The sequence below is a fragment of the Borostomias antarcticus genome (genome assembly GCF_949987555.1).
Source record: "Borostomias antarcticus genome assembly, chromosome: 18".
Taxonomy (NCBI): domain Eukaryota; kingdom Metazoa; phylum Chordata; class Actinopteri; order Stomiiformes; family Stomiidae; genus Borostomias; species Borostomias antarcticus.
The window spans coordinates 4,790,753-4,811,777 of NC_140251.1; the positions used below are offsets into that span (position 1 = coordinate 4,790,753).

Here is a 21,025-nt window from a genome sequence, read left to right on the forward strand (position 1 = left end):
CTGATGGTCCTGGCCCTCATCTGCAGGCTGACGCATGAACACATGCGCGGTGCCTGGATGATTGGCAGGTCTGGTCCCTCTGTCCCTGTGCTGTGTTAAGCATATCGACCCCTCCCTCTCTCTGTGTTTCCTCATTTGCATTGGGTCCAGGGTGTGGCTAGTTCACAGCTGTCAGAGCCACGGGTAGCTTAGGCTTAGTGTTAGGGTGAGGGTTAGGGTTAGTAAGAATGTGTTAAGAAATAAGAATGTGTACTCTTAATGGACTCTAAATGAATATAAGTGAAATAAATGACTGATAGAGCTCTCTAACCCTCTCTCTTCCTCTCCCTCTTTGGCTCTCTCTCTCTCTCCCTCCCTCTCGTTCTCTCCCCAGCCGTGCGATCAAGACCAACCAGGACCTCCTCCCAGAGACGCCCTGGACCAACATCTTCTTCGACGACTTCTGGGGCACCCTGCTCACCCACAGCGGCAGCCACAAGTCCTACCGGCCGCTGTGCACCCTCTCCTTCCGCCTCAACCACGCCCTGGGCGGGCTGGAGCCCTGGGGGTACCACCTGGTCAACGTGGGCCTCCACGGGGCCGTGACGGGGCTGTTCACCCGCCTGGCCTGCCTGCTCCTGGGAGGGGGCCTCTGGGGGCCCCTGGCCGGGCTGCTGTTCGCCTCACACCCCATCCACACCGAGGCGGTGGCCGGGGTGGTCGGCCGGGCGGACATCGGAGCGGCTCTCTTCTTCCTGCTGTCCCTGCTGTGCTACACGCGTCACTGTCGCCAGCGGGGCGGCGGCGTGGGCGGGTCCCCCGGCAGGCTGGGAGGGGCGTGGCTCCTGGGTAGCCTAGCCTGCGCCGCCGCCAGCATGCTGTGGAAGGAGCAGGGGGTGACGGTGCTGGCCGTGGCCGCCCTCTACGACGTCTGCGTGTTCCACCGGCTCAAGCTGCGCCAGGCCGCCGCGCTCCTCCGCAAGGTAAACCCCCCTATCGGGCGCCGCGCCGTTGGCGTTGAGAGCGGATCCGCTTTCCTGCTTTCTCCAAACGTCGGCCCTCTGCGAAAAAGCCGCAAATGGAAAATGGATATTCACATGGTGTGTGTATGTGTGTTTGCTTTTCATTAGGATATCATTTGAAAAACATTTCCCCTTATGTATGTACAGCTGTGTGATCCGGAATGAGCTGGAGGTTCCTCCCCCCTCCCCGATGCAAGAGAAATATACAAGCTGGGAAAACAGAGAGAGAAGCGTGTCTCCTGTTTATCCACACACATCGTCAAGATCATTCTGTTGTGTATATTCAACGCGGGGACACACAGGCAGACACGCGCACACACATACACACACACACACACACACACACACACCCGTCACCGGGCTGCTTTGGTTGGGAGGGAGGTATTGTCGTGTGTTGGCGGAGATCGGCCTGTCGAACATCAGTTCCTAGCGTCCTCTCTGTCTGCTTGTCGTCTCGGATGTGCAGACGTTCCAACGTACGTTAGTATATAATATTAGTATGTAGTTTTAGTATGTAGTTTTAATATGTAGTATTAGTATGGCGTATTGGTATATAGTATCAGTATGTAGTATTAGTATGGGGTATTACATTACATTACATGCTTGTGTGTGTGTGTGTGTGTGCGTGTGTGTGTGTGTGTGTGTGCGTCGATGTGTGTGTGTGTGTGCGTGCGCATGTGTGTGTATGTGTGTGTGTGTGTGTGACAAAAAGCTATAAAGCATAGCAAATAAAGAATAGCAAAGAAAGCGCTATCTCTTAATGTGACGAAGGCTCCACGGTTGTATCTGAGCACAGCGCCCATCTGTAACCCTGCCCCTCACTCACTCCCGTCAGAAGTGCTTACTTCTGCTTCTGCTCTCTGGTCATGTGACTCCTGCTGCCCCGAGTCCGTCAGTACAAATAGGAGCAGACGTGAATGTGACAGAGGGGCTCCAGAAGAGCCCGTGGCACTGTGGCGCTCTGACACGCTGGCGAAGGACAGTACAGCACTGAGAGATGGACCGTGGCAGGAGAGAGGGAGGGAGAGAGAGAGGGAGGGAGAGAGAGAGAGAGGGAGGGAGGTGGGTGGGGTGGGTAAGATTCTAGGATGGCTGAAGGAAAGCTTACTGTAGTTCATTACTGACAGATCTGTGCTGGAGTAGTTATCTGTGCTGGATTGGTAATCCACCACAGTAATAACTCATCACACACACACACACACACACACACACACACACACACACACACACACACACACACACACACACACACACACACACACACACACACACACACACACACAGTATGGACCATATCCCATGCATAATTCTATCCATACGTTTTGCCAGATCCTATTTAAATGATTTGAGCACAGATGTGTTCTGTCAGTGGTGAGGATACTGAGCTGCTCCGTGTCTTCAGTGTCCATGGGAGGAGCCAAACACACCCTGTGATTTATGGTAACCAATAAGAGTCTGTCCTCAGTGCGAGCAGGGGAGGGGCTGGGCTGGTACTGGCCAGTCTGGTGTTGGCCAATCACTCCTTCTCAACACATCTAACCTCTCCTCCTCAACACATTAACCTCTCCCCCTCAACACATCTAACCTCTCCTCCTCAACACATCCAACCTCTCCTCCTCAACACATCTAACCTCTCCTCCTCAACACATCCAACCTCTCCTCCTCAACACATCCAACCTCTCCTCCTCAACACATCCAACCTCTCCTCAACACATCCAACCTCTCCTCCTCAACACATCCAACCACCCACCCTCAACACATCTAACCTCTCCTCCTCAACACATCCAACCTCTCCTCCTCAACACATCCAACCACCCACCCTCAACACATCTAACCTCTCCTCCTCAACACATCCAACCTCTCCTCCTCAACACATCCAACCTCTCCTCCTCAACACATCCAACCTCTCCTCCTCAACACATCCAACCTCTCCTCAACACATCCAACCTCTCTTACTCAACACATCCAACCTCTCCTCCTCAACACATCCAACCACCCCTCCTCAACACATCCAACCTCTCTTCCTCAACACATCCAACCTCTCCTCCTCAACACATCCAACCACTCCTCCTCAACACATCCAACCTCTCCTCCTCAACACATCCAACCTCTCCTCCTCAACACATCCAACCACTCCTCCTCAACACATCCAACCTCTCCTCCTCAACACATCCAACCTCTCCTCCTCAACACATCAAACCTCTCCTCCTCAACACATCCAACCTCTCCTCCTCAACACCTCCAACCTCTCTTCCTCAACACATCCAACCTCTCCTCCTCAACACATTCAACCTCTCCTCCTCAACACCTCCAACCTCTCTTCCTCAACACATCCAACCTCTCCTCCTCAACACATTCAACCACTTGTCCAAAGATGCATTATTTAGGCTTTATGTGCTGGGACTTTAAATTGTCTAGAGTTAGGGCTAAAAATAAATGAGTGCCAACCGTGCATGTTAGTGTCTTCTGTCATTCACAAATGAGCTGACTTGGATTTCTGTTAGTATGCTAAAAGAATGTAGCCTGTCACAAATCATAGAGGTATTGCAGACATGCAGGATTTAGTAAGTAAGCATGCAAATATGCTGAAGTATCAGTTTAGGACGTACAGTAAACAGGTAAAGAATGAATGTGCTTTGCACCGTTATTGTTCGATATGCCTATGTGCTGATTTTTTGAATGATGTTTCGATTCAGTTGCCTGAAATATGCCGATCCTCAGTATTTCATGTTTCTTCTAGCCAAGCAGAAAATAGGTGTTTCACAAAAAAAGCAAGAAAAAGAGATCAAGTCACGAGGAGAAATAGAGTGGAGACGTGGAAAGAAAGCAAGAGAACGTCATGACAGAGGAGGGAGAGAGAGAGAGAGAGAGAGAAAGAGAGAGAGATAGCGAGATAGAAAGAGAGAGAGAGAAAGAAAGAAAGAAAGAAAGAGAGAAAGAGAGAGAAAGAAAGAAAGAAAGAGAGAGAATGTCCTCGGTACAGTAAGTGAATGAGCACATGTTGAGTGGGACCTCGTGGAAGCCTCTGGAAGGTTTTATTGGGAGACCTAGGAGAACGTCCGCCTGCAGCTCACCCTGCGTAAGGAAAACACAGCGGTTCCTCCAGACAACCAACGTCACCCATCACTGAGCTTAAAGAGCTGCTTTTAGTTTACATTCCTCCCGCCATAGATGGCTTCTTATTTCTATATACAATCTTATCGGCTGATGCTGTGTTTCTTCATGGCTAACAAGTAGTCATATCCCGCCACAAATATTAACACAGGCTCCTTTACTGTCATGCTCCATTGAGGTTTCTGTATGGATGGGAACCCGACCGTAGTTTACACTGGGGACATCCTGCAGCCCTCACCACTCGGAAGGTGTGTAGCTCGTAGGCTAGCTACAGACAAGAATCTATTACAAAGCTGCAGCCAGGACACATTCTGTAGTCAAAACTGAAATATCCAAGCCCTGTCAGACTGTTTGTTCAAGCTCCTCTTTACAACATGTCCGTTCAGCTTATGGATCTTCTTCGCAGTGTTTATGAAAACATGCTAGCATGTATAACTCCCACAACATATATAATTAGCATCCAAATACCACTGCTGGCAACCACTGCATGTGTGGTGTAACTGAGCTATCTTTATTTGGAAAAAAAGCTCTTTATGAGCCAGTATTCTGTGAGGAACTAGTTAACGGGCTCATTTTCATTAACAGATACTGAAGTCAGGTACAATTAGTACACTTGGCCGAGGGAGCGCTGTGTTTCAGTATGATCTCAGAATGTTGATTCATTAGCGTAGTGCAGTAAAACCTCACCTCGGGCCTTGGCATTTGGGTTGTTTTTCCACAACACACGTTTCTTTGTTGGTTAGCTATTAAAGTAAATGTTTGTGACAAGGAGTTGTGTCTACTCTAGAACTTGAGAAAGTAAAAAAAGAACATGGATTTTGGATAAACATGACTTGCGTAAACATTTTATGAACACTGGAATTAGATGCGTTTCCTTTTGATGTGCGGCCTTGTCTTTGTTGAAAGCGTCTGAAAGCCTATTGTTCTCTTGTTTTGACTTGCTGCGCCCACATAATTGCTTGTTCCCGGCCTCACCGACAACACAGCATCTCTTGCGATCATTTGCACTTTCAACTCTGGGAAAGAGCCACGGTGGTCAGCGAAGCTCATCATCACCATGGCATGTATGGTCAGATGACCTCAGGGAACAACACCCCTCTCTGTCCGTGGCCTGGGGGGAGAGAGGCCCTCTCTGGCAACACAATACTGAAACAGAAACACGATGCGCCACAACTGTCGTCTGGATGAAGAGAGCTTATCTGGGTGTTATGTCATGCCACCTGATGAGATATAACATTAGCATGAGGTCACCCTCACATCCTCTCCCTAACAGGGGGCTATCACGCCACAAGGACACATAATAAGACCGGCCTGCCATAGATCATCACTTCCTGCAAACCTCTTTTCACATCTGACACCGCTGCGCTGACTGTCAAGTTTTAACATATAGCCAACGCTCGCCATCGCTCATACCTCCCATTCCAGGGATGATCCAGCGTGCTGTGAGCTTCCTGTAGAGGACAGGCATCCCTACTCAGCATGCCTACACCAGACTGGCACTGCACCGACTTTCAAGCCATCTGTCATGGCGGTTCATGAACACGTCATTTCCACACCTTTCGTTCATCCTCCCCAGCTCCCCAAGGACGACATCTCTCTGACTCCCACGAGGATGACATCTCTCTGACTCCCACAAGGACGACATATCTGACTCCCACGAGGATGACATCTCTCTGACTCCCACAAGGATGACATCTCTGTCTCCCACGAGGATGACAGACTGATTTACTCCTGTGTGTCGGAGCGAAGCCCGGTTTCAAGGTTTCAGGGTAGTTTTATTTCCCACGTGCACAGAGATACAAGGTAAGAATACAGCGAAATGAAAAGAGGGTGCTCAGTCACTGTGCTAAAAACAGTGAAACACAATAAGACAATGAACACAGTAGATTAAACAATAGGACTATACAAGCAGTAGACGAGGATAAGGGATTAAAAGAGAGATTAAAGAGATTTAAAAAAAGAGGAGAGGAGGTACAGTAGGTATCGTTTCCAGCCCAGCCAAGCTCAGGTGTTCTGCAGAGCAGTCTGTCAGTGACAAGGCGAGGGCACAACACAGGTGTGTCGTTCACTCAGGGATGGAGGCCAAAACCTGCAGTGGGAAGGTGTGCGGGGGGTTGGTGTGTGTGTGTGTGTGTGTGTGTGTGTGATAAGGTGCATAGAAGATGCATGTACCTGCATTGCAATACGTTGGAGTTAGTCTACAGTACACAGGGCTTCCCAGATGGCTCCTCTGTGCTCTAATGACTTCTGTCAGCCTGTAATAGAGTGGTCCTGGTAGACAAAACCAGTCTTCCCTGCGCTCATCCACATTCCTCTCACCTGAGCCCCCTGCGCGCCCCCCCCCCCCCCCCCTTCCCCCCACCTCACATATTTTTCATTCTGGGGGAGGTTGGTGTAATTTGGAGGAATATCATGCTATGGTGAGTCCCTGTTCAGTCCAGCATGGCCACAGCTCTCGTGGTGAGGGGAGACTGCGTGGGCTCCGTGCTGGTGGAAGGTGCCGGGGGCCCCTCACCCAGCGGGGGAGGGGCGTGGGGGGGGGGGGGGGGGGGGGGGGGGGCAAAAAGATGAGAGGAACAGTGTGTGCTCACATCCAACCATAGAAAGACCTGTGTCTAACACAAACACAAAACCTCAGCTCCAAATGGCATTAGGTCTGTCACTGTTTTCCACTTTATTTGTCACCAGGCTGTCCCGTCCTTTGTGTGTGCTGGCTATTTGAACCATTCTTCATTTCTTTTAATTACTTTCGTTCAGACCGTTTTGCGTGTATTTTGACAGCTAAGAAATAGCACAGTGATGCATCGTCATTCAAATAATGTCTTAAGGTTAATTGATATTTCAACCAAATAGGGGTTGCATTGTGGAAAATCACTTTCTGGAGCAAAGCAATTAATCTTCCTGTTCAAAGTGAAATATAGTTTCCGCCTTGATTCAATCATTCAGTCACAACATCTATTGTGTAGTCCCTTCTTTGTTCCTCCTCAGATGAACAACCATGTAAAACCAGCTAGCCAGAACGCTCTCTTGTGTGAGTATATAAGGATGGGGAATTGGAGTTGTTGCCGTGAGGTCTCTCTTTCAGACTCCTTCAAGACATAATCATTTTTAGTTTTCCGTCTGCTCGTTCTGTTTTCTATTATATTTTCTGCTTATACTTTATTTCGTATTCTGCGTCCGAAGTGAAGATTCTCAGGTAGAGCAAAATAAAAAGATCTTATTTGTTGGAGCTCTCACATTACCTGAAGTGATAGGCTACCGCTGTAGTTTTAGTTCTGATTCGCTGTGTGCGTGCGTGAGTGTGTGCGTGCGTGAGTGTGTGCGTGCGTGAGTGTGTGCGTGCGTGAGTGTGTGCGTGCGTGAGTGTGTGCGTGTGTGAGTGTGTGCGTGTGAGTAGCCCGGAAGGTTACCGGTTCGTTTCCAGCTCCTCCTGGAAACATGCCGATGTGTCCTTGAGCAAAGACACAGAACCCCAGATTGCTCCCAATGAGCAGGCTAGCACCTTCCCTGGCAGCTGCCGCCATCGCCGTATGAATGGATGAATAAGAGGGGCCATTGTAAAGCACTTTGGGTAAAAGCGCTATATAAGTGCACTCCATTTACCATTTCCACTTCTCTGTCAGTGTCACAGTGCTCATGCTCGCGGTCTCCTATTCCTCACAGAGCAGCATACCATGGGATACCAGGTCACTGTGACTGGCCATTTAAGTATAATGATGAACGACTAATGGGAGCCCTGTGTTCACCGCCAAACTCTCTGGAATACAGAGCTCTGTGATTAGACGTGGACTGGGCTGAACTCTTGCATGGACACAGACATGAAGGAGGGAATGATGTAGTTCCATAGCCGACGTAGTTGAATAGCAACTACAGCTATGTCAAGCAGCTTTCACCTCTCTCTCTCTCTCTCTCTCTCTCTCTCTCTCTCTCTCTCTCTCTCTTTCTTTCTTTCTTTCTTTCTTTCTTTCTTTCTTTCTTTCTTTCTTTCTTTCTTTCTTTCTTTCTTTCTTTCTTTCTTTCTTTCTTTCTTTCTTTCTTTCTCCCCCCATCTCTCTCACCCCCCCTCTCTCTCTCTCTCTTCCCTTCTCTCTCACACCCACTCTATATTTTCAGTACGTTGCTGAGTTCCACTTCTTGTCCCCAACCATTCAGTTGGCCATTTGGAATAAATCGTCTTTGGCCCAGACTCATTTCTCATTCTCTCCATTGTGACACACTGGAATGATTATCACAGTGGTGTAGCCAAGCCACATTGGACAGTCTGCCTATAAACACCAATACAAATTGTGGAAAATCTTCCACCAACAACAAAGCCAGCATCCCACCATTACAGCAGAATTTAGATCCTGTTTGATTAAAAATCTCCTCACTCAGCCTGATCAAAGGTTTGCTTGGTGAGCAGCATAGTGTTTACACGCCGCACAATAACTTTGCATGCCATGTGATAGATTGGAGGCTGATCCATTATTGGTACACACAATTCTATTATTTTGTCTTGCAAAATGTTTGCATTGAAAATTAGTTACCGAAGTAGTTGAATAGCAGCTACAGCTAGGTCAAGCAGCTGTCAAGCGCTCTCTCTCTCTCTCTCTCTCTCTCTCTCTCTCTCTCTCTCTCTCTCTCTCTCGTGCTGAAAGCTCTCCCAATGTCTCAATGTCCTTTGGTGTCCTTGTCCTTCTCCGTTTTAAATGGCACTGTGTCATCAAGGCTACAGCTCAACTTTGCCAGAATGCACTCAGCCGCCTACAGAACCTCTAGTTTCCAGTGAATTGAAGGCGGTCGAGTCACTTCATCCTGCGGGTCAATATGTTTCACACGGCTGCTGTGAGAATGAAAGACCATGGATCCGGAGGAGGGGCTGCTGTTTCTTTAATATCTCCGTTGATTAGGTGTTGCTCTATCTATGTCCCTGTCAACCATAATCTGTTTTTCAGATTAGTTTTCAATCAGTATCTGTAATTCCACACACACACACACCACACACTGTCACCACCGGGGTAATTATTCCCTGTTTAGTCAGCCATCTGTGAAACGACGTTGCTGAAGATTTTATCTCTCACTTTAATCTGCAAGGCGTGGGGACGCCATGCCTTTGGACTCGTCCATAACTCATCTTCCCTCCTCTCCTTCCCTCTTCTCTGCCCTTGGCGAGAGAGGAGTCTCAAAGCCTTCGTACCGGGCGGCTGATCTCCCTAATGCTTCGTAATGAGGGAAAATCCAGGCCGGTCCAGCCAGGCAACCGACTTTGCCTCCGAATCCTGTTGAGTTATCATCAAACCAGCGGACCTCCCCCTGCAGCAGCCACTCTGGCACGAGGCAGGGTCGCCCAGAGCACATAAACACAGGGATGGAAAGACGCAGATTTGGGGGCTGTCCGTTTATTTTTCGGGACCCTCACTGTGGTTTCGCTCAATAAATATCTCTGGTGAAACACCGAGAGTTTGAATGGTTTTTGAATGACTCTGCACTCCATTATTGTAGCATTGTTTTCATTCGGCCCCTGTGACCATTTCCCCTCTTCTGAAAAGGACTGTGGGTAGTATTTGCTACCGACGGAGATACGCAAAGCTGTTTCACTTGGCCCTGCTCTGAGGCAAACCCTGCAGTTGATGAGAACTGAAAATCAAGTTAAAGCATGTACATGACCTCTTAGATTCTCTAGTCAGCTGTTGTGTTAACCTCTGATTGATACATATGCAGCAATATTCATATTTGAGGCTGAGCATGAGGTTTAAGTTGCGTGTTTCTTGTGCCGTGAACTCGCTTATCCCTAAAACTCGCCAATGGAAGAAGTTTTCAGCCGTTTCTGTTTCTGAGGCCTGAGGGTGTTATTAGGGGTCAGACCACCTCAGCCAGGGTCAGAGGTCAGAGCTGCAGCCCAATCCCTCCTATCCTCCTTCCCTCTGTCCCTGCCAGCCTGCCTGCCTCTAACACAGCTCCCCTCCTACCCCAGACCAGGGAGTATGGGACCTCCTCTAACACAGCTCCCCTCCTACCCCAGACCAGGGAGTATGACCTCTCCTCTAACACAGCTCCCCTCCTGCCCCAGACCAGGGAGTATGGGATCTCCTCTAACGTAAGATCTCTTTTCTCACTGATCTCTTTTCTCTCTTCACTTGAGGTCAAATATAGGCACTGGCCGTCACAGAGAGCCAATCACAGCCAGCAGCAAACATGATGCATTTGTTTTTCTGTTTCTGTGTTCAGCACTGCAGTCTAACTTGTCAGTGGCATTCGTCCAGATGCTTTCAGACTAAGAGATGTGCCCTCTCTCTCTCTCTCTCTCTCTCTCTCTCTCTCTCTCTCTCTCTCTCTCTCTCTCTCTCTCTCTCTCTCTCCCAGTCCTCCTCCTCTAGTGTTAGTGTTTGTATCCATCTTACCTTTAGTGTTTCACTGTAATAAACGTCAGGTTTTTAAACCATAACAGATTCCTGATCATCTTCCTCTATACTGGTTCTATAGACAGACTCCTGCTCCCAGCTGAGGGCTGGATCCTGTCTACCAGAGCTAGCTGAGAGCGTGGGTTCATGACGAGGTCACACGCGGTGAAAAATGCTTTGATCCAGAGACCTGCTGGGCTGGGACCTGCTGAGGTGGTTCACCTAACCCCACGTTTGGTCATCAGCAGGGGTGATCAATGTCAAGGTTATGACATCATCCATGTGTCATCTTTACAACTCGCCATTAAACCTGGGGACAGGCTATACAGGATGCCTGACAAAACAGCCTAAGTCTAGGAATGACTCCCTGTGTGAATAAAGATCAAATCAATAAATACAGACAGTCCAGCTGTACTTTAATGTACTGTAGTAGAACCTTGCTGTACTTTAATGTAAATGAAATCAAATCAAACTTTATCATTAATACATCCATGAGTGCAACACAATGTGCTTTACAGAGAGCTCCAGAGAGATATATTCCAGAGGGAAGCAAAAAAACAGTTCCACCCGGGGGCTATAACGGTGAGCTTTAAAAATGATTCCCTGACCTCCCTCAACGAGACGATCGAGCAAGCTCCTGGAAAATGTTCTATTGTCTATTGGCTAAGACGTTTACATGGCAATAAACATGGGCTAAATACTTCATAAGAGAGACATGACTAACAGTAGAGTTTACAAATAGTATACAGAGATGTTGCCTACATGGTAGGCCAGGAGTCATTTGGAAGACCTTGGCCGAGGACGGGGGGTTCTCTGGGACCTGATACAGGGTGGCCTGCAGGAGACTGTAGTGTAGTAGAACCTTTCTGTACTTTAATGTACTGTAGTAGAACCTTGCTGTGTTTATATCAAGAAATGACATAATCTGTGGCCATGCTTAAACATGTTTTTTTGACAATGCTGTGAGCACCTCACATTGTAATTCCAGGAACAGCCTCGTTAGGAATAGGCCTTGTTATGTACCCTTTCATTTCACAGAGATGCCTTTTTTGTCTCGCTCCAATTATGAGGACGAGATCATTAAATGCCGACTCAGGGACATGTTGCCTACAAGCTGTTGAACACTCCTTCGGCTTTTCCCAAATTTCCATAACAAGAGCGAGCCAGTGAGAGCCGGTCCGAGGCTTAATTGGGAGATTTAAGCGTCTCAGCAGTGTCTTGCTGGCCTGGGAGGTGTGGCTTCCCCGGCCAGTCACTGTTTTTTTCATTTGTGGTCATATTGTGACATGTTAGACCATTAGGGAAATGCTGACCAGCTGGTCCTGATCCACAACTCGTTAGGGAAGCGCGATAGTACGGGTTCTTATCATGTCTTGCCGGCTTCACACCCAGAGATTTCCTGCTTACTGACAGAACTATGTCAACACAGCTCCAACTGATTAGGAGGGTCAGGGCGGGTGATTTGCGCACACACGTGTGTGTGTGTGTATGTGTGTGTATGTGTGTGTATGTGTGTGTGCGTGTGTGTGCGCGCGCGTGTGTGTGTGCGCGCGCGTGTGTGCGCGTGTGTGTGTGTGCGTGTGTGTGCGTGCGTGCGTGCGTGCGTGCGTGTGTGTGTGTGTGCGTGTGTGTGGCTGACCTCCTTCAGGACATGCAGACACACCTGGTTATCATGTACCTCAGAGAGTGGGTGAGAACGTGTTACCTGTCAGAAGGCTACAGTCTTGCGAGGGCTACAGCCCCTCTGGGGGTCGTGAATGTGTCCTCCCAAGGCAGCGTGTGTCCATGCACTGCATGATAAGGGTTTTGAGCTTGAACTCCGAGAAGGTTGTTCTCATTCCTGGAGAACCCTGATCTCCATTTCTCTGCATACTCTATTCTAACATCACCTTCAATACATCTACTTTGGAGCCACTTGCACCTCTGCATCAGCCCAGTCCTGTTCCCAGTCTACCAGTGAGAGGCAGTCACCCTCACCCAATCACCTAATCACCCAATGTAGGTGATTAGGAGGATGAGGGGAAAGAGCTGACCATACTCTATCTCGTCTCTGAGTATCTGTTCTGTAGAGGGGCTTATCTAATTTGCTCATCTGCTCTGCCAGAAGAAACCAGCTCTGATTGGTGCTGGGTGAATTGGTTACAGTAGGTGCTACACTGACATCAAAGCACTAATGAAGTGCAGTGTGCTCCATATTGGGCTCTGTGCAAAAAATAGTTGTCAAAGAGAGTGTGTGTGTGTGTCAAATAGTCTGTGTGTGTGTCAAAGAGTCTGTGTGTGTGTCAAAGAGTCTGTGTGTGTGTGTGTGTGTGTGTGTGTGTGTGTGTGTGTGTGTGTGAGAGAGAGAGAGAGAGAGAGAGAGAGAGAGAGAGAGAGAGAGAGAGAGAGAGAGAGAGAGAGAGAGAGAGAGAGAGAGAGAGAGAGAGAGAGAGAGAGAGAGAGAGAGAGAGAGAGAGAGAGAGAGAGAGAGAGAGAGAGAGAGAGAGAGAGAGAGAGAGAGAGAGAGAGAGGGAGAGAGAGAACCAATAATGCCACAAACTAACAATGTATTTTTCTTTCAGGGCTGCCCGTTCCAGCCCCTGAGTCAACTCAATGGCACAGCATGTCCCCCTCCGCTCACTGGCTGCTCTTGAAAACCCTTTTTCTGATTGAAATGTATTCCCGCTCGTCTCCACCCCAAGTGTTTGGAAGAAAAGCATGCAAAGAGCACAAACTGAGTTTCTGTAATTGGTCTGTTTTGCACTTCATCTCCCAGGATATTTCTCTACACATGCCTCCCTCATAAAGGGCTAAATTGTTTCAGTTCTGAACTGATTGAGCCTGAAATACAAAAGAAAAGAGAAAAAACGGACCCAAAGGCCTCCATGCCTCCTACCGGGTTGTGCTAAACCACTTATTTCAAGCTAAACTGGATTATAGACAATGGGGACAAAGCTGGAATGCCTCAGCTCTGGGCAGAATGGGGCCAGGCCACTCTGGGAGCCCTTTGGCAGGCGCGTAATTGAACTCATGCTTTTAAATGGCGGTTATTTTTAACAGGAGCCATATTAGGGGAGCAGCTCGTGTTTGTTTACTTTAAGTGATAATGGTGACAGGCCCCAAGGCATCCTCCTCCACCACAAGTCTGATTGCAGCCTCATCTCGCAGCTCAGACTGTTGACGGTCCAGTTTGTCTGTGGAAATCCTGTTATGCTTTTCACTTACATGTAGGTTTCCCCAGAGGTTTGTGAGCAGGCAGAATGTTAACTACACCCTAGAAAGCAACAAAGGATTGCAGATGTTGCCCATAGAAATGTTATTAAAGCTCTGTTTCATGTTGTACTACTGCCCTAAGACTCTGACCAGCATCTAACGGTGAAGAGTCCGCACATGTCAGTAACACCCCCCTGGCGATCATATTTCTGGGATTAGCAACGCGGTGCTGCTGTTTCTCTGTGTAAGGCTTCAGGGGCGAGAGAGGGGGTCTGGATGACATCATTGGTGGGTTTAGGGAGGGTAGGGTGGGGCTACTGACAGCCTACTATACTACTGACAGCCTGCTATACTACTGACAGCCTACTATACTACTGACAGCCTGCTATACTACTGACAGCCTGCTATACTACTGACAGTCTACTATACTACTGACAGCCTGCTATACTACTGACAGCCTGCTATACTACTGACAGCCTACTATACTACTGACAGCCTGCTATACTACTGACAGTCTACTCTGAGGCTGCTATACTACTGACACCCTGCTATTCTACTGACAGCCCTCTCCCATGGGCTGTTGCACTGTTCAGACCCACACTTCTACTACCTCTAGGTAAATTGTTTAACTTGAGAGGTGACAAAGCTACAGTATATTCCCACTGTAATGTTTTCTACTGTGTGTGTGTGTGTGTGTGTGTGTGTGTGTGTGTGTGTGTGTGTGTGTGTGTGTGTGTGTGTGTGTGTGTGTGTTGTAAGGAGGACATCCAGCAGTTCATGTTAAGTTCATACAACGGGTTGGACAAAGTATCTACACTGTTAAGAGTATATCTGTATAAAAGCATGAATGCCTCATTATTGGGCTAGTATTTTATACCTATCATATTTCATCCCAAAACTGTACTCCGTCTGCATTATTTAATGTCACTACTAACCTCAGAACCTACATATTTTTTGCTTGGCTCACACTCCCCTCAAAAGCTAGAACACTTACTGTATGAGATTCATAGCCATAGAGTTTGGAACGTCTCTCTGTAGGACCAAGCTGCTCAGGTCAGGAAGGGCCCTTTTATTTTGAGGTGTGCTGTGAAGGCCTCATAATTCCATCCATTCCACCTTTCTCTCTCTCTCTCTCTCTCTCTCTCTCTCTCTCCCTCCCTCTCTCTTTCTCTCTCTCTACCCCTCCCTCTCTCTCCCTCTCTCTTACAGTAGTCATCTCTTTCTCATATGGAAGTGTACTGTCATACAGTAAGGTTATCCCAAGGCTATCTTTTGAAGTATGACCTGCACAGTAACATCTATGTGATGGGTGAGCGTGGAAGGGTGACGGCACGGACCATAATCCTCTCTGTTGTTCCTCTCTTTATTTCTGTCATACTGTAAGTCTGACGTGTGTCCTTTGAACTAACTCAGTAGCTAATCCCTTAGGCCTCAGCTCAAACCTACCTGTCACATTCCTCCCTCTCTCCCATAGTTCTCCATAGCTGTGGTATTAACCTCTGGACCACAGGAAGTGAATGGGTTATAAATGGCCCACTAGTGCCGCTGAGCAACGTTCTCGGTCAAGAACTGCTTGTGTGGGAATGCTGACTGAATACTGACCTGGTGATTGTCACGATGACTCCATCCTTTGTATCTTAGTCACTAGTGTTTACGTTCCCGAGTTGTCTGACTAGGGCTCTATAGAGGGCAACTCACTTTGGCCCATTGACTGTAATAGTCTGAAACGTTAACTCCCTGCGAGTCTTCTCTAGTCATCTGTATTCTATTTCAATTTTTCAATTCAGAAAACATTATCTATCCCCAGGGGGCAATTGTTGAGGCATAATATTTTTAAGAGCATACAACGAGACGTATAACAACAGAACATGACAGACTGACAGCAACAGTACACAACAGTGACAGCACATGCCAAACAACAGAGCCAAGCTCCTTCAAGTACAGGAGTGACCGGCATGGGGGTGGTGGGGGGGGCTGCTGGCAGGTCAGTGTGTGTGTGTGTGTGTGTGTGTGTGCGTTTGTGTGCGTGCGTGCGTGTGTGTGTGTGTGCGAGCGTGCAAATGCGTGTGTGTGCGTGTGTGTGCGTGCGTGTGCGTGCATGGAGACTAGTCCCAGGCGAGGGAGGGGAGGGAATGTGAGGGTGAAGCAGAGGGGGAGTTTAGTAGGTGAACCGCCTCTTATGTGAAGGTTGCCTTCCTCCAGTTGGTCAGGGAAGCGCGGGGGGTGTAGGGCATGGGAGGAGGTCCTGTGTAGGGCATGGGAGGAGGTCCTGTGTAGGGCATGGGAGGAGGTCCTGTGTAGGGATGACGATCACAGTTAGCACTCCTTGATGATCGGCTCTTTGTTTGACTCTAAACACAGTTCGTCATGGGCAAAACACAGAGGCAATCATCTGTCCTAGTTGTCTGCTGGTGACGTGCCGTTCTGTCCCCCTCCCCCCCCTTCTCTCCGCGTCTCCGTGGGGAGCTGATTGCTGATCACACTTCTGACAGCGGTTCTATAATTTATCATGGTCGGACTGTGACCTTTCCGTTGCCAGGGAACAGTGGAACCTGTGGAACAGAGAGCGGTTTGTCAGGTGTCTCCCTGCGGTTCTGACGGGCCTGACCACACCCACGCTTCAAACGCACGGGTGGGGTGGGGTGGGGAAAAACAGTTCAGCGCAGTAAAAACTCCTGGGCGCCAAACACATGGACGCATTTCAACACTATAATCAAAAGAGCACTATCATCGAGAAAGGCCTAACGACGAACCGGCACCATCGCGACTTCGCAATGTTCCTCAGTCCTCCCCCAGGCGAGTGTCAGACTGTCTCTTTGTTTGTGTTCAGGCCTGCCCTTCCGCTCCCTCTCTGTAGGACCGGTCGATGTTTACGACGGGGCCTCTCTGACGTGAGCCCCGCTCTATAGGGGCCCTATAAGCCCCCCCCCGGGCCATGCCGGGCCAGCGGAACCAAAACTGGACTCAAGCCAGACATGTAATAACTCCCATTATACTGTGGCCCTGGATTTTTTGATGGCATGTCACTCACTACCTTTGGGAAGTCTATAGAATTCTTATTCCTTAAGGTTTCTAGATTACATACTGTAGTTTTACTGCATAGCTTCCCACTACACTGTCGTATGTGTGTTTGTAGCTGTAGACTCATGTTTGCTGTTTGCTGGTGGGCCATATGTTTTAGTTCATTCAGCCATGAAACATTAATAAAGCATGTGGCTGTAGCATTAGAACTATGGAAATATGACTATATGACTAGGTATGATTAGGATTATACCGCGGTTATCACAAATATGAAGGAATATGTATTTAATACATTAAATCACCAGTTCTGTACAGGGAAACAGGTGACCTTTATCAATAGTCTTGTTTATCAATCTGAAAGAAGTCTTGACTCAAGCAAGTGATCTAGAGACCAGTTGATGACGCTACAACAACGTGATCAAAGCGTATAAATATTGAAGTTATACTAATAAATTATCAAAATAATATGAAAACACAATTCAGTAATAGATAGAAATGTGGCAGTATGGAAACATAGCAGAAAGGAAATGAATGATATAATAAGATTGCAGCTTGTCTCTAAGCTCAAACAGCATAGCATCACACCACACCAAAAGAGAGCCTTTGTGCACGACCTTACGGTTTTGTGTGGGCAAGCGTTGTTGGCAGCTCTGTCGATGCAGCTTTGAAGGTAGGCTGTTTGGCGAACGTTGGGAGTCACAGAGACTCAAAGTTCAATTCCAGCACTGTTTGGTGTACAGGCAACTGAAATGGTTCAGGATTAAATTGCAAAAGTCTCACTGTTCACCTCTCGCTCTTGCCGAGAGGGTGGATCCTAGAACATCTATGGATAAACTATTTCAGCAGGTACTCAACGCGTCGATTCGCTGGTTCCTAGCAGGCTGTTTCCTTGAGCAATTGCATGGAGACAAAGCTACTTGTTTCAAGTCATGGCACAATGGGATCCATAATGTTACAGTAAGAACACAAGAGAACACCTAGGGACTAGGGTACTCTAGGGACTATATACCTGGTTAGGAAAGGGGTTGGTCCTATGGGTCCAAGGTGGTTGATTGGCCCTTGTTCACGCCAGGAGGGCGTCCTTTACACCTCCCTCAGTATCAGAGAGACTGACCTCCAGTTATAAGGAATATGTAGGGGTGGGTTGTATACCCACCTCCCTTGTTCTCTGTAAAGCCATTGTGTTGACTCTGGGTATGAAATGCGCTATACAAATAAAGCTTTGATTGATTGATTGATTGATAAGAGACTCTCACTCCAATAATTTTAATCCCTGAGCATTCGATCTCATTTACAACACATTGGAAAGACATCATGAAGGATGCATGTTTCATATTCAGTACGTTAGCCGGAGTTAATAAATTCCAAACATGACATCTTTAATCACATGGAATGTTCTGAGAGAGTGAGGAAGAACAGTGCCATAGTAAAATGGTCACACTCCAGTTCTTTCACATAAGAGGGGACTGATAAACAGCCCTCAATATCTTGATGTTATCAACGGGACCCCTTTTGGTTAATCCTCCCACCAGCCGTGACACGGGTCTTCCTGTCTCCGATGACTTGTCTGTTGGCACAGACACCCTGGAATAGATGTGGTTGAAGTAGTTTCACACTTAGTGGTCCCGGTCAAAGGAGGAGGCGGATTGTCGTGGAATGTCTATCGGTGCCACAGTCCTCCACCCTGCTGTTTCACAGTCCTCCACCCTGCTGTTTCACAGTCCTCCACCCTGCTGTTTCACAGTCTTCCATCCTGCTGGGACATATGGCCCCTCAGCTACATGGGGTTGCATACAAGTGTGAGAGATTTACACTTCTGAAGAGCGCGATGCTCCATTGCAATATGACAGCTTTCTCCTATCTTGTGGAAGAGAGTTCAGTTCAGTTCAACCCTGCTCTCTCCTCTCCTCTCCTCTCCTCTCCTCTCCTCTCCTCTCCTCTCCTCTCCTCTCCTCTCCTCTCCTCTCCTCTCCTCTCCTCTCCTCCTCTCCTCTCCTCCTCTCCTCTCCCCAATGCGAGGCAGTGCTCCCCAATGCGAGGCAGTGCTAGTCATTAGTAGAGATGAGAGGGAGAATTGTCTTCTCTGTTGGGGCTCCCCGGAGGATAAATGCCTCTCCTATCATAATCAATCAGCCACACCAAAGGCCAGGTAGGGGAATCGATAGGACGAGCGCCAGAGCTGCGGAGGAATGAAGCGTATGATCGTACATTTGACCCGTTAGCCCCGTAGGCAGGCGGATATGGATGTGACCGTCACTAATACTGTTGTGACGTCATTGTTAAAGCCTTGACATGCATACAGACATTAGCAGGAAATGATGAAACGTGAAGGAAACGCACACAGTACAGGCGGCGTCGCGTTATTTCATGCAGGACACCGGCCGCGCGCCTCAGCCGTGATCAGCTGACAGCCCGCTGAGCCAATCAGCGTTTCAGTCAATCATTCAATCAGTAAATCATTCACTCTCCAATCACAGCCCATTCTGACTCGCTAGTACACTGCTGCGTACTCGTGGCATGCCTCCTCCTGCTCCTCCTCCTCCTCCTCCTCCTCCTCTCTCCTGGTCTGGAGCCTGTCCAGGCCCCTGGGTTACCCAGGTCTTGTATTTGTTTTTCATTGTTTCGCTCCTTTGTCTTTGGATGTCCGTGACTGATTTTCTTTTGCCCACTTGACGTACAGTAACGTCAGGCCTTTGTATTTCTGTGACTTGTTGTTCTTTTGCCCAGCTGTGATCCATACCCTTGTTGTCTGTTGCTTTCATCTCTGCATCTGCTCCTTGTCTGTACTGTGTTGTGCTGTTCTGTATTGGTCTTCCATGTCATACTTTGGCTCTTTTGTCCCCATTTGGGGGTGCAGAGAGCACGCTCCCTGTTTTGGCTTAGCGTGCTGCTTGGCTAATCCAGGGATGCATGTAGTGCGGAGCCATCAGCACCATACTTAACTGTATTCCATGTGGCAATAAATGGCAATCATTCTATGACGTGAGTGTTCGTGAATGAAATTTGTTATATTACCATGATGTATTTTAGGAATGGTGATAGCCCAGTCATTAGAGACTGTCCAACACCTGCGTGCTTTAGCTGTGTGAGAGGGTGTCAGATCTCTTTCATGTATCCTTCATGGGGAACCGGACGGGTCAGTAGTTAGAGTAGCCTTACTCTCTCTGTGTGTGGATTGGATCATGGTTTGATGTAGCTCTGTGTGTGGATTGGATCATGGATTGATGTAGCTCTGTGTGTGGATTGGATCATGGATTGATGTAGCTCTGTGTGTGGATTGGATCATGGATTGATGTAGCTCTGTGTGTGGATTGGATCATGGATTGATGTAGCTCTGTGTGTGGATTGGATCATGGATTGATGTAGCTCTGTGTGTGGATTGGATCATGGATTGATGTAGCTCTGTGTGTGGATTGGATCATGGATTGATGTAGCTCTGTGTGTGGATTGGATCATGGATTGATGTAGCTCTGTGTGTGGATTGGATCATGGATTGATGTAGCTCTGTGTGTGGATTGGATCATGGATTGATGTAGCTCTGTGTGTGGATTGGATCATGGATTGATGTAGCTCTGTGTGTGGATTGGATCATGGATTGATGTAGCTCTGTGTGTGTAATAGCTCGCGGTGTTGTGGAAAGGAAGCCATAAAGATTTTTTAGCAGGAGTGAGTTTTCCAAAATAAACACTAAAAGGCCAGTTGATCTTAACGGTGAAACTGTTCTATTGGGAACAAATATAGTCCAAGCTCACCGCCCTCATCTGGCAAAGTGTTAAAGATACAAACAGTCCATAAATAATCCATAGTCATATCTATGTGGGGATTCAGAAAGTGTTTAATATCTAGCCTGTAATATGATGGATACAATTCAGAAGGGCCATATTTTAACGTGTATTTTGACACGTTCGTGCCGGCCAGGTGTGCTAAGATAAAGATAACAAGATTTGAAAATGATCATGTTAGCTAGGCTCCACTCGCTCAACAACAGGTGATTAATCCAGTATACTGTAGTAGTGGCTGTTTTGGCTGGAATATACAATGAATGAAAGAGTGATTTCCTCTTTTCTTCTCAATTGATTTATAAGCTCAAGTAACAATGAAATTGACTGTTAACGGATGTCTTCCTGTTCATGTATTTCACTTCTCTGGAAACGTTGCCTGAAACTCTTGGCTGACCAGATACTGCGCGAGCGACAGCTTTTGTTCCAGATTACGTTACACATCACTCCGTTACTTTCTGTTTTCCGTCGAGTTAACCGTTACATTGTTCCAGTTGTAGTTTCAGTTGAAGCGAGGTCAGAAATCACAAATTATAGT

The 21,025-nt window shown here is 47.8% G+C and overlaps 1 protein-coding gene across 1 annotated transcript in view; it reads left to right on the forward strand.

Annotated features, from left to right (window-relative positions):
- tmtc2b (transmembrane O-mannosyltransferase targeting cadherins 2b) overlaps positions 1-21,025 on the forward strand; it is a 100,106-nt gene that overhangs the window by 44,569 nt on the left and 34,512 nt on the right. The window contains exon 2 of the mRNA XM_084453090.1: positions 374-962. Coding sequence (XP_084309216.1) covers positions 374-962 — 589 coding nt within the window. The remainder of the gene's footprint in view (positions 1-373; positions 963-21,025) is intronic.